The 15,103-nt window shown below is 31.2% G+C and overlaps 1 protein-coding gene and 1 long non-coding RNA gene across 4 annotated transcripts in view; one reads left to right on the top strand and one right to left on the bottom strand.

Moving 5' to 3' along the window:
• The window catches only part of LOC123710903 (protein Wnt-7b), a 48,693-nt gene extending 35,233 nt beyond the window's left edge, over nt 1-13,460 (top strand). Inside the window, exons 5-9 of one of the 3 annotated variants that reach the window (XM_045663203.1) lie at nt 7,105-7,216; nt 7,993-8,149; nt 12,327-12,538; nt 12,880-13,022; nt 13,309-13,460. In XM_045663203.1, coding sequence (XP_045519159.1) covers nt 7,105-7,216; nt 7,993-8,149; nt 12,327-12,538; nt 12,880-13,022; nt 13,309-13,460 — 776 coding nt within the window. Of the gene's footprint in view, nt 1-7,104; nt 7,217-7,992; nt 8,159-12,326; nt 12,539-12,879; nt 13,023-13,308 lie in introns of all 3 variants that reach the window. The other 2 variants (XM_045663205.1, XM_045663204.1) reach the window with 2 other exon arrangements.
• Nucleotides 12,444-13,373, bottom strand: LOC123710904. The gene is made up of 3 exons (XR_006753879.1): nt 13,307-13,373; nt 12,724-13,002; nt 12,444-12,498 (listed from the first exon to the last, which is right to left on the bottom strand). It is a non-coding gene; the product is annotated as an uncharacterized LOC123710904 (long non-coding RNA).
• Nucleotides 13,461-15,103: the final 1,643 nt, after the last annotated feature.

Here is a 15,103-nt window from a genome sequence, read left to right as displayed (position 1 = left end):
GTTTTGGGGTACGTTAAACTTCTTGGGTAGGTATAGCTTTCTAGATTTCTCATTTACTTTGAATTAAAGAAGCCATTATTATTTACGATTTATTAACAAATCTTTCCATTCTAGTTTAATTACTTTGTAAAATGAAAAAAATCACTTAATATAGATTCAAAATATACTCTTATTCGTTATAAAAAGTTGTACATACTAAAGAAGACGTGTAAATGTTACTCTTTAAATAATGACTCCCGTTTTCAACAAAACTCGTAATAGTCCACTTAAAGGCAATTTAAAACTTTCTTGATTTAGTAAAAAGACTGGTAGTAAAATAAACAATAATTAATGTCTACCCCTTGTGGTGCGTACCTCCCACAGATAAACAATTAAGCCGAATTAGCGGTAACTGTATTTCCTATCTAAAAATACATCTTTTAACTGTTTTATTGTTATTTTAATCTGTGAATATATTAAATTTTTATTCGATACTAGAAAATTTATTTTTAACTTCAATCGAATATCAGAACTAAGAATTTATAGAGCCTATTTATTCTGCAGAAAGTTTTAAACAATATAGTTGGTTTAATAATCAAAAATGTCGTATTTAAAAATAAAATTGCATGTGATTATCATAATATCACAATTTATAATAAAAAAACTGATCGATATGTCTCGCGCTATACGAACAGGATAATTAATACATTATTTAAGTATTACAAATGTAGTCGTAGCATGTACTAGACTCCCTGTCCGCGTACCGAATAACATGGATCTGCTCGGAAACAATGTTGGTCATATGTAAATAAATTCTCGCTTAGTCGTAAGTAAAGATAATTACTACAAAATATTTGACAATGTATTTTAGATAAAACGTTTAATATACTGTGGCGTGTTCTGTGAATGTCAAAATCATATTATTTTTAAACTGTACATTTCACATTCAGTCTCAAAAGCCAAATTAAATTTAAAAATTGATTAAAATAGCTAAAATCCATTTTAAGTAGAGCTATAAATTTTTCAAATTGACACTTTAAATTGCAATAATTTTGCGACTACCGACGGTCAATGACCTATAACGCTAGGCAGATTATAGGCTACAAAAAAGGTTTTAGTGTTTTTTGATTCTCTGTGACTAATGTATGTGTAAAAATAAAAATGAGTCAAACAACGTGGATAGCCACTTGAAACTGGCATAAAGTTAAAACTATTGCCTGGATAGCCAATGGTAATAACGTTACTTATTATTTAATTAACATCATTTAAATTCAGGACTTATATTTTTGTACTAGTAAGAAAATAACGTAGAAGATTACTGAATCTCACAATTGTATATAATAATAATATTATGCAGAAATCAATCCGAACCATAAGAGATTATAGACATGAATATAATAATGGGATAATGTAACTATGGGATTTTATTTAAAATACATTACTTGCACAAATTCCGGTTTTATGTAAATATAATAATATTACAAACAATTTACGCTCTTATAGTTGCATAAAGACTTTAAAATATAAACTACACAATATAAATTCCATTCTTTAATCTAATTCCCAACAAATCATAGGGTTAGAAGTTAGAATAAAACCAGTGGCTCTACAACGAGGGTCTTGGCTTCAAATTTATGGAAACTGTTCCTTGATGTTATGTCTTTTGAGACTAAGTAACTAGATCATAATCTGTTCCTGAAACACGGCAGAAACGAGACTTACTATGCCTCTTGTATGTCAAAATCTAATATGTTTTTGACGTACGGGAGTAAAAGCTTGCGCGAACTATCCTCCTCTCGTTCGTGAATATCACCGTATAATCAATTAGTACATATTTACAACTTCAAACTGTCTATAGCATTGGTCTAATAAAACAATATCTCCAATAGTTAAAATTTACATAACCATTATACTTTCGAACAAATGAGTTGAATAAAAAGACTACCTAGAAAACAAACGTACGATATCACACCCACATTGACACCGTTGATTTATACCACACGGCTAATTGACTTGTGTTTGGTAAAGCTTTTTAAGCTATACGATTTGTCGTATCGGTCACGCGATTTTTATATAACAGATAAAAATAATTACACAATAACACAAAACAAGAGAAAATGAAATAAACGAAGACAAAGGCTTTAGGTTAGTTATTTCTAAGGGCAGTTTCTTCCAGATAACCTAAATATAATTAATATAAACATAAAATAAAAACAGACAGGTGTTATTGTTTTTTTATAAATATGTCTGCAAATACATATTTATATAATATTCCTCCTTAAATATCGTTAAAAGAACTTTCGAATATTTTTATTTAAGCAGTCTACGTTATGTCGTAGTTCGTGTTCCTCTAGTATGTGGAGTAAGGATCGTGTACAGCTCCTCCAATCTAAGGCAATAATCCTAGTTGGTTACTAGAATAGTGACGAGGAGTTTTACAATTGCCTAGCGGTCGTAAAAGCTTTTTTAGCACAATTAAGGTTGATCGTCGTCTGTTCATCGTAATGGTTAAAGATTGAGATTGTAGGTGTCGTTACAAATATAATCACGCCAGATAACGTTCCTTGGATTAGAGATTTACCAAATACATATTGAAGACCATTTATTTTTATAAAACAAAACGAATGGTAAATCTCCTAGCTAAATAAAATTTGTTTTAATATCTAACTAATAAATTATTAAAAAGAAAACGGCATCGTTTTGTGACTTCCTAAACAAAAAGACATTGACATCACACAAACACTTGATTAAAATATGATTAATCTACTTTAACGTGAAACACTCACAAAAAACTTAATCAATCTTTAGAATGTTATCAATCAAAATTGATAGGTTCTTACGCACTACCTTGTAACATATAATTTGTCGCTGTGTTTAATTTAATGACACAGTATGTTCCGTAAGATGTGTAAGTAATAATTATATGTTTGTTTAAGAAATGTTACCATGGAAGATTATCGCAATCCTGTTTTTTACTATTATCATTTAACAAGGCTGATAAAAACGTACATCAGTCCTTGCTAGTTATAAGAATAACAATATGTTATTGTTACAAATTAAACACAATCAAATAAGCTATTACCATAATATAAAACGTTGACGTTATGACGTTCGTTACCATGGTTACCATTTCTTGAACATTAAAAATATATCAAACAATAACACGATATTATTTATTTAAGGTTATATAAACGATTAATGTTAAAGATACTATCATAAATATTAAACAGAATTTTTTAAAAAAGTGGCGCACTAAGCGCTTACAATTCGGAATTTAATTAAATATTTTCTAACATAACGGATCCTTTTTGATTCAATTATAACTGTATCTACCATTTCACGGTAATACATAAAATTGTATAACGCCGAACTAATTATTACAAAAGCATTTATAGCCTCCGACACCGATAAGATTAAGTCGGCTTGTCAATATTTTACTTTGCTTTATTAGTTCCGACGTTAATTGACGGACAAGCTCAAATTATTTCAATTGGTGCCACACAGCTTAGTGGAGACATGCTATTTTGACACATGAATGCCATAGATAATTATTGTTAGGTTAATAATAAATAGTATATAAATAATGGCTACGGAATAGTTTTTACTAATAAACTCTCGTCATTCAAAGACTTTTTTTACATTATTTAGTAAGTATAAAATTTGTATTAAATGTCTTGACTGTAACCCTAGGGAAACCTAGCGAGTATCGAAATGATAGTTACCTAATTCTCGCATACAGCCTCACTTTGTTGCTATTACCTGGCTAAAAGTTCTAAGTTATGAAAATAAAGGCTGTCTAGACAAGCCGCCTGTCAGTATGGATATAGCCTTACCGTAGCGGATCTTACGAATGCATTTGACAATTGCGCCCTTAGTCTGTAACACTAGTAAATTATCCTTGCGGGATTGTAGGATACTGATAATTTTGCCAATACTATGTGTTACTTGAGATGCGAACAGAGGGCGGTAAACCTTGTCCCTGTCTTCTGTTACAGGTTTTGTTTTTTCAGCCGAAACACGAAATTCGCCGGTTCCAAGAGGCCCGAAGCTAGGGGTTGATATTTTAATGTCTTCGATAATGGTAATTCCCAAATATTTATGGAACCTGTCACCTGGAAGAAATTATTGGTCTCTAATCGTCGATTTTCTGGTAGTTTTTTGAGTTCTTTGTCTATCGATACATAAAAGTTTACTTTCATCTACTCTGATAATACTATTTTGTGTGACTCAATGCTTATTTTTATAAAAGCGCAAGTCTTCTAGTCGTTCTTTGAGTGTATTTCTTTTACTTCGTTTAGAGGGACCTACTCCAGTGGTACATACTCTGTGGAATTCATAGCTCTTTTGTCCTGAATCCGACTTAGGGTTATAACCCTAAGTCGGAGTACCTATAGGTACTCTATGTTTGTCTGCTATTATAGTAATACTGTCAACTTTAGAATAATCAATTCATGCGATATTTGATCCTTTTTAAACCTATAACACTTTCAAGTATTACATTTATGTATACACTGTTAAATTAATACAATAAAGTAAACAACACATAATTTCCCTAAACAAAGGCTGAAGGCGGCACGAAATCGTAATGAAATATTTATGTAAATGAATACAGAATGATAAATTATGATTATGATAGCGAAGCAATATCTATGTCAACTTTATAACCTTGCTATGAAACATGTTGATAGATATAGAACTGGATATGATTTAGTATTTCAATATACTTATATTGCACACTTAAAGGAAATGCAATAACAATTATACAGCCTTTTAATTTAGATACTTCTAGATTTAAGCTCGTTCCCATTTCAATCTTCAAAAAAATATTACCTTGCCTAAAAAGGTATTTGTGGGGCAAAGGCCCGGCCGACTCAAGGTAACGTCAAATTGAATTGTCAAAAATATTGCAAATCCGTAACAGTTTTACAGAATTTATACCAGTCGTGAATCATCTAGTTCTTTATGGTAACTAATTTATCTACAAACGTGAAATTATTATGAATCTGTGTAAACATAGATATAATTACCATAAATCGTAGGTATAACTTTACGAGATTTTAATTTAAAACCAATTCCAAATGTTAATTACAAAGTAATAGACTTTCTTGACAAACGTTTTTTGTTCGATAAAGTTAATGGAACTTTCTAACTTAAGGTGCGATAAAGAATCAATAAATATTTTCTTTATTTACGTGAACAAAATTAATCAAATTTTTTTTTCAAAATCATTTTATATCTCTTTCAAAATTTCTACTTTGTCCCTCCGGTCGAAGTGTTGACGCCTATTTTGAAGGCAAAGTTAATGCTGAGGTAAAAACAAATTTATTTATCGATCAATATCATTAGATTAGATATTAATATTAAATTAGATATTTATAATCTTAATTATATATTGAAAACGTCCCTCATTGTTTCTAATGTAATTAAGATTTCTAATGGTATCTTGATTGCATACAAAATTCATTTATTCACAACAATTCAATGGTATTGCCATAAATCTGTCAATAATTATGATTCGTTCACGATTGTCGATATAATTGCCATATACATACATTTTAATTGACAAGCCTTAATGGTTATGATGACTTGAGGCTTTAAGTGCCGATTCTAGAACAGGGAAACCTTTGCACTATACCTGAAGATTTAAGACCCGTCAAACCATCATTCTGTATGATATTTGAGTTATTTGACGTACGAGAAAGAGCCGCTCCTTCCGGAACCAACCCCTAAGTCATTAAAAAAATTACAGAAAAAACTAACTTTTGAAATGATTGGTTTTTATCTAGATTAATGTAATTATAAATCACTACGTGCTACTGTTGATGACCTTATTGAAGGTGACGGCTCAATACAATAAATATAAACAAAATCAAGTAGTCTTTAGATGTTGGAGGTGTGAATACGCTAACTTACTATACAGTTCCGCTATCTTCAACATTTAAAACAACCACAATATTTAACAATAACTTATTTGACAGTGTGTGACAGTGGCAAATAAAGTGTTATTATGAACAATACTGCATAAAACGTGGCTGCCTTGTGGAGATACACCTTGTAATAAATCATTAAATTATAAAAAAATCCATAAATAAATATTTTGGTCTTTACACGTTCTATATTATATTTATTCTGTCTATTCCTATAACTGTTTTGGTGTTTAACTTCAATTATCGAAATATAATATATACATATGTAATATAAGTATGACAATTGACACGTATAAAGCTTGACATTTGTTTACGTATTTCAAGCATGACACGTTATCGGTACGGTGTCACCTGAGAAGCGTTTTGGCGGGTGCTTGAAAATATGAATATTCATTTTGAATTTTTAAAGCCAATATTTTACAGAATTAAAAAAAAACAATAGGGTCTATAGTCACTAATAAATAACGCAAAATCCTTATTAAAATTATTAGAATCAAATATTAATATGCGACATTTTTATAGTACTTTGGCAACTTTAACTTTCATACCTTAGCTTATAATTTTCACTTTCTACATGACGCTATAGCATGCTTTAAACAAGAGCCAACCTGAACATAATCATTATTTAGATATACAAATTCCAAATTAAAAACCGTTTCCATTCTCAAACTCTCGTCCAGCTTCAATCAAAATTCGATGCATAGTAAACAAATGACAATCGCCTACTAATTGACTCATTAGCTCGGCCAAAGATGACAGCTTCTCGATAAATATCATACAAACGGTTCTCACGACTAGCGTTGATTTATTTATGGATTCACGTCTTAATACCTCTCACGTTGAGCAACCAATGACTTCAAGTTTTCATGATATAGGTGCATTAACATTTGATTAATACTAACCAAAGCTACGGATATTATATTTTATATTTATTTTCCCGTAAGATAACTGAAACATAAACTTTTTCACCTATGCTTACACATACATGTATCTTTATTGGATCATTCGTGGTTCTAGCTAGTTCAAAGGCTTTCTGTATAAAGAGTAAGATATTTGTTTTGTTCACATAAATGTTTTCATCTAATAAAAATATAAAATAATAACACATCTGCACAGTCATCCTACCGTAGCTATAAGACCATTGACTCTAAAGCTTGTTAATACCTATTTATCAAACCATAAATTTTTACTGTTTTAGCAACTCGTGAGGCAGCATTCACATATGCGATCACATCGGCTGGCGTGACGCATGCACTCAGCACAGCCTGCGCGAGAGGCGATCTACCAGCTTGCGGATGCTCATCAAATAGGTAAAACAAATCCTATAACCTAAAAAAGAAAGGAATTTAAGAAAATATTTTTTACCAAGAAGTATATTTATCCGTCTCCCATTAGAGCTTTTTTATATCTAGCAAGACAGACTTTTAAATACTTGGTGGAAGAAAACAATCTAAGGTTTGGTCAGGTCTATGCCTATTTGCACTTCTACATGCAGATAAGATTTTGATTATGTGTTATAAATAGATTAAATACATTGTGCGTTGCCAGCAAAATGTTGGCTAGTATCATAGACTATATTCAATGATTGCTACTACAAGAACAAAAAAATCCTTTTAGTATTTTGAAGTTACGTCCGAAATGTACTTTTAAAACAAATCAGTGGCACTACAACATTTTGAGGTCTGGGCCTCAGATTACTGTATATGCTTCATGATCATTTGTTAATCTAATAGGTAAGTAGGTGATCAGCCTCCTTTGCCTGACGCACGCCATCGACTTTTTGGGTCTTAAGCAAGCTCCCTTTTCCTCACGATGTTTTCTTTCGGCGTTAGAGAGAATGTTAAATCCGCACATAGAAAGAAATTCCATTGGTACATAGCCGAGGATCGAACCTACGACCTCAGGGATGAGCGTTTATACTAAAATAAATATAACTTCAGACTTCGACAGAGACAACTACATAATCAAGTATTTATTTATAAACGAAAATGTCATTTATTTATTACAAACATATAATACAAAAAAAAATCTTCATCTATTTGACGACATAAATATACTTAATAATACAACATTATAATAATTTTAGGAGACGGGCACCAAGTCCGTCAGATCAGTTCCACTGGGGTGGTTGTGGCGAATCAGCGTACGGCGCCCGGTTCGCTCGACGATTCCTGGATTCACGGGAAATAGAGGCCGATGCTAGGAGTCTCATGAACCTCCATAATAACCGAGTTGGAAGGAAGGTAGGGGAGGTTAGATTTTACTTTGGCCTTCGCTTTCACTGCTGCTTCTGCTTACGCAGAAATGTAGCGCATTTTTTTATTTAAAATAAATAAATGTTTTAATACCGTAAAGGGTATTAAAGTGTGTAATATTTGTGTGAATGTATTACACATATTTTCCACAACACAACAAAGTTGTCTATTGGTATATTAGCTTTGATAAGCGTGAAATGCACTAAGACTATTTACTATAAGTTGTAGGTATAACAACTATTATACATATTCGTATAAACAAACCTAATTTATAATATTATATTATATATATATGCGGTACCTATTTCTAGGACCTAGTTCAGTACCTTGCAAACACCAAACCACTTATTACCTCGTTTTATCTTAAGTACTAATCTGTCTCTTTTCATAACAGCTTAAATACAATTTGATAGACAAAGACGAAATAGTACTTTCGTTAAAACGGTGCAATAAACTTATTTAGTTGTTATCAATAAGGTGGATAAACCATAATATATTTATTTATTTACACCTCGTTACATTTATATAAAAACAAATAACATAATAGTACATACAAATTATAGGATGCAACGGGCGGCCTAATCGCTAACAAGCGATCCCTTCCAAGCAACCCGTAAGGAAAAAAACTAAAAATATAAATATGATGGGTAAAGTGTAAAAGCCGCATAACCAGAGAAGTATCAAGCTTAATCTAAAATAATACAAAATAAAATAATAAAAATATTAAAGTAAGAAGCTTATCTCACGGATTCATGAATTGTGATGCAATATAAAAGAATCAGAAATACAAGAATTACAAAAGTCACGATTGAGCAGGATATAATGTATAATATAAAGTTATGCATTATATAAAGGCGGTTCTATGGTATTTTTTAAATATTGAAGCTAATCTAAAATGATGGTATCAAGATACGCTGTCTAGTTACAAACATTTACTCAACAACTAAGATCAATTAGTATTGCCAACAGGAAATATATACGCAAAGGTATAATTTATTAAATGCGTTTGAGTGCATCTTAATGCAATGAGCGTAATTTCTCAAATGCAGTTAGTAAAACAGTAATTCTTTTAGAATTTATATCTACAGTACGATAACAGATAGATATTACGTTACGCCTAACTTTTAACTAAGTTACTATGTGTATCTGTTTCAAAAACATTTTATGAACTAAATGCCTAAGGTATAATTGGCATTCGCAAAAACCTCACTAAAAAATAATAATAAATTCAAAAATCCAAAGGGGTTGTGACAAAATTCATATATCGCTGGTCTCCATACTAGTTAGTTTCTGTGTTTCGGGCAACTAGAAAACCATTATTCCGTGGTACATGATGCATTTTTAAAGCATTTTTTTCATTTTTTTACGATTATGTCTTATATGACATTAAGTATGAATGACTGTGTGAGTGTGTGCATGGGTGTGTATACGCATGTGTTTGAGAACGTACCTGAGAGTTGTTATGATTGGTTACGATTGTTAGTTTTTGCCACCTCAAAGTCATGTCAAGATATGTAGTAGGCCTCTGTACATTCGAAATCCAATAATGCTAGTGTTTTTTAAATGTTATTAGCGAATTTGAAAAGGTTGACTATCTTAGGATCCATAGATTGGAAAATTTTATTATAAAGGAAGGGGCCTCTAAATGCAAAGAAGCGTTGGCCAAACACAGTCCTTCATACAAAATTGTTCCTTGGGGTTCAAAAAAATACAAAACGTCTGTTCTAAGATGTGTCCTTATTTTTTAGTATGCGGAGTTTGTGATATCTTAAACAGATCGCTAAGATATATAGCTTTCTAATTTCTTATTGAATTCTTACAGAACCTCCGTAAAGTCGCGTGGATCTGGTGTTGATCCCTGACTGATCACACAATATCGCGGCACACAAATGCCGTTGCAACTTTTTGTATCGATGAAGTCTCATGAACCAAGCGTCCGCGTATCACCACGATAAAAATCAGGGTATCATAGAGTGAATTAGAATATCATAGAGTACCATAGAGTACCATAGAGTAACAAAGAGTATCATAAAGTATCATTCATAGGTAGGATATAAAAATAAAGAATGAAAGATTGCTAAAACGACTCTGAAAACGTTTCATGGATTAGGTAAAAATTTTTTTACAACACTGCATTTATACGTCTCCGCCATTCGATATATTCCAGTTAACTGTTTATTGGTTTCTGACGAAATGAATACATCCTGTACATACACTGGTTTAATATTTATCAAGAATCGGAGTCCTATAAACTCTTCAACGAACCGTGCGAGTGTATAATTTTGAAATGTAACAGCAATTTCTTTAGATGTTCCATGTTATAAATTATATGAGAGCTTTCAATCAATTCAACTTTGATGAGGGACTAGACGTAATAACCACTTGGCTATTCTGTTTACAGCTTTATAACACAGATTTTTCTGTTTAAGAAACATTATTATGATGGAGGGATGTATCAAAAAAATATTGAAAGATCCCAAGATATACGTTTTATCGATATAAGTTTGCGTACGGAGCATAAATGATATTTGATTGGGTTTAATAACGTTTCTTTAAGTAATTAATGTGAAACAAATGTATTTTCCTCTATCCCTCTCTCATCCCTAAACCGGCATGCTTTAGAACCAAAAGGTCGGTGGCGTGTGTCAGACACAGGAGTACTAGTAGGTCAGCTACTAACTAACTTTCCTAATTAACTAACTGATCACAACAACTTATGTTATCTTTTTTAGCTACGTTTTCATACGAATAAATTACCGTAAGGAACATATGACGTGGCGAGTTAATATTAAAACAATTTTAAAATTATCAAGTCTATCAAAGCTTTATATTTATTCAATGTAATCAAGATCTGGTTCTTAATTATATTATAGTTTCAAAATTATGGTTATAATTTCCCATTTGTATTGTAATTTGTATAGTCGTGGTCCTAATATCGTAATTCGTAGCCACAGGGTCTAATTACATTATTGTGCGAAACGATGTACCGTGTATCGAGGGGGCAATTACCCTGCAGCGATACAAGAGAGCAAACTACATGGACGGTTTAACTTTATTATGGACCTCCCCTAAAGTTTCGTGTTTATAATACGCATAATCGTTTCATATTAGTTCTATATAATTGTGTTAAAGGCTTTAGAAAAGTGCGGTCATTATAATGTTATATGAATAAACTAGACTCTATTTAATTTTAAATTATCATTCTAATTGAATTGGAGGTAATGTTCATCTAAGTTTTATTAAACTGAAAAAAAAAATAGGTATTAAAGTCATAAAACTATTAAACTATAGTGACTCGTGGTTAACCCGGAAAACTATTACTCAAATTATAGAATAAACTAATTACTACGTAAAGTATTCGCTATACTAAACTTAAACCTGACTAAAAAAAGCTCTCTCAAAATGATATTAAAAACATATTTACATAAAAATGTGTTTATATTATACTGAAATGCACACAAATAACTACTATATTGTTAATAAGGTACTTATTAATGACCTATAATAACATGAAAACGTACATGTCGTCATTTTTCGCGCCAACTGCGACTCGCTTCTATAGATAATAATGTATTTTGTTTTTATCTACAAAAATGTAAAAAGAAACAAAATAAAGGTGTCCATACAAGAAGGTGCACTTTAATCATGTGTAATTCAATTTTATTAATGCTTAACACTTAGAGGGCTTTTGTTACTTTTATCTTTTATTACTTGTAATGAACATGTAGATTGTAAGCGTATGTAATTTTAATGAGCACGTTTGAAAGCAATTTATAGATGTGTCTTGTAAAGTGAATTACTGGTTCTTGTATTTTTATGGATGGCAATCGTGTTAAAAATAAAAGCACAATTTTAAATATGAACACTATGACCGGCTCCGTCTGCATCGCAATCTTCAACAATTTACAATATTACAATAATTACAAAAAACAACATACAACCGCTGTACTTATATTGGTCAATATGCAAAAAATGAACATGAGCAGTCATTTTTATGTTTAGATAATATTATGGCAACCTAGCCTCTCAACGTCTCTAAGGCTTAGATACTCGTTTTCCTATTTCCATACAAAAGCTAAAGTCGCGCTAGGAATAGCAAGACAAAATTAAATTTAAAGAAAGTATTTAATATACTGTTTAAATTAAACAAAGTTAATTTAAACAGTTTAATTTACAGATAGTAAAGGACCTAGTTCGGCGCGAGTGCAAATGTCACGGTGTATCTGGATCGTGTGCCCTGCGCACATGTTGGCGCGCTTTGCCGCCATTTCGCGCTGTTGGCGCTGCGCTGAGGGAGAAGTATCACCGCGCGAGACTGGTAACACCCCACCCTCCGCCTGCCACACATGCACCACAGACGCATTTGGTTATACGGAGGTAATGTCACCGGAAATTCTACTCAAACTAATATACAGTATATAAGAAGCTATTTAAAAAAATGTTGCCAGTACGAATATGTGAAAGGACCAAAACAATAAAATATTACTTTATATAATTTATTTCCTTGATCATAATTATTTATAATGAAGTAATAATAATTTACCACACACATATTAACTTACCTAATTTTACTACTGTTTGAGTAGTGTTATCCTAGTATATATCTTAATCTGTGCGGTCGAATCTTGGCTGTGCATATAGTACTTGCTCATATGGTCGGTGTGTATCAGGCACAGAAGAAAATGTCCTAGTAGCCCATAAGATTTTATATTCTCCAGGCCAAGACAGAACGCAGGCGTTGGCAGGCAACCAAGAAAATCTGAACTGGTTTTCCTGGAACCATCTCCTTCCTACTGTGAAGCGGAACCAATGACAGGCTCCTTTGGGACACATGGGAGACACTGCAATCGAACATCTCGGGGTAATTAGTTATTTAAGATGTGTAAAAAATATTAAGTAAATATAGTTATAATGTGTTATATGTAAACGAGTCCATAAACGTGGCCAAACTATCTAGCGATGTCTATATTTTTTAGTAGTCTCAAATTTTTCATATATATATATATGTGTGTAAAATTAGAATTGTAATATATATAACATAACATAGCATGATAATAAAATGTCTATTAAATGTTTTAACAGTTTAAGTTTTCAATATTAATACTTTTTGGATATTTTCTAAGTATTAATCAAGTAATACGTTACAGGTGAAGATGGATGTGAAACTCTCTGTTGCGGAAGAGGTTACAACACGATACAATCTGTCGAAGAAACAAAATGTCGATGTAAATTTCACTGGTGTTGTCGCGTTTCTTGCGAAAAGTGTGTAACGCGCACGGAAATTCACGTGTGCAAGTGAACACAAACATTTTAGCTATGGCAACATATATATCGAATAGTGCGCATTTTTGTACTTAATACTATGATTTATATTAAGTGTGTTTACTAATTATGTGTAGCTACGTAGATTTGATTGTAAAATATAATTTATAATATTATTGGTACCTTAAATATTTAAGTGTTATATATTGATACATACTAAGATGGATTTTTCACATTCATATATTCAGTAGTATAATCCTCGGGTTTTTAATAACGCATGTCCCTGGTTAAAACATCTATACCTATTTAAATACTATTGTTATTCGTAAAAATTAAATTCTAATTGCACCATTCTAACAGAATTACTCGTTTATCTCTTATCAATATCGTGTAATCACAATTAGTAAGAAAGAGACAAGAATTTAGTTTATAAATCAGATAATATTTTTCAGTAATTTAATATTTTGCAACATGATTTAAAATATCAATCAAATTATTGTGATTTAATGCTTTTAAATTTGAACGTTCTATCACTTTACAATTTATTATTTATTTTGAAGTTAAATATCACTAAGAATTTATAATTTAATAAGTATTTTAAATTTAACTGCTAGTATTCATTCATGTAAATATGCCACCAGTATTTTTCTTTATATGCATGTAACGTTTGTATATACTCAGCGGCTTTAAAATATCTCAAAAATAATTATATTTAAGGATTATTGGCTAAATTCTATTCAATCAGCTTCTTCCAGCTATTCTTCTATTAAACAACTACGTAATCGTAGGAATTATTCACGCCAAGTACTTAATATTAACGCATTCCATAAAGTAAGGCCTAATTTATTTAAACCACCTAAATTGTAATAAAATTTTCACAAGTAGTATCTATATGTTTCATTTACCTAATAAAAAAAAATCCGTATGTAGAATCTAACTCTTTATATAGATCAGTGTTGGACAGGACTCTAAGGTAGAATCATCATCGTGAGAAATGCCAACCTTAGAACCAAAAATCGACAGCGTCTGTTAGACGCTGAAAGCTAAACCGACTAGTCTACTAAATATATCACGAAACAAATATAAAATCTGCGACATGGTCGTGGAGGTAATATAAATATAAGGTATAAATTTAATAGGTTGTAAAACGTTTTTCTGTCATCATCAAATCAAATAAACTACACTATTTCACTACTGTACAATAATACGCAAGGTAGTTTCAAGCGTATTTTCATAATAATTTTATATCAGAATCGTAGTAACTAGAAAATACGATACATATTATTTATTACATATATTACTTCAATCACAAAGCGTAATAATAATAATATTATAACCTTATGTATCAGGATATGTTATATGTACGTTTCAGCAAAACTATAGCAATTTTATTAAATACTCTGATTAACATGTCCAATTTCCAATACACGGTCAGATGTGGAAATCAATAAATTAAAGTAGACAGGAGGTATAAATAATTGAATAAAATAAATTCAGACAGCTACAAGTCACCGTATGCTGAGTAATCCTATCAGCAGTAATTCACAGCAAATGGGTATTCCATGCAAATCTTCGATTGGTAATTAGTGGATGTGTCCGCAATGCTGGATTGATAAGATCATCAAGCTGCAACCCGTTCTGTACATAAATCAATCATTAAAGTCGTTGTTGAGTATCGTC

The sequence above is a fragment of the Pieris brassicae genome, chromosome 6, assembly GCF_905147105.1.
Source record: "Pieris brassicae chromosome 6, ilPieBrab1.1, whole genome shotgun sequence".
Lineage (NCBI taxonomy): Eukaryota > Metazoa > Arthropoda > Insecta > Lepidoptera > Pieridae > Pieris > Pieris brassicae.
Note: the sequence above shows the minus strand (reverse complement) of the source record. Positions and strands in the feature narration are given on the sequence as shown.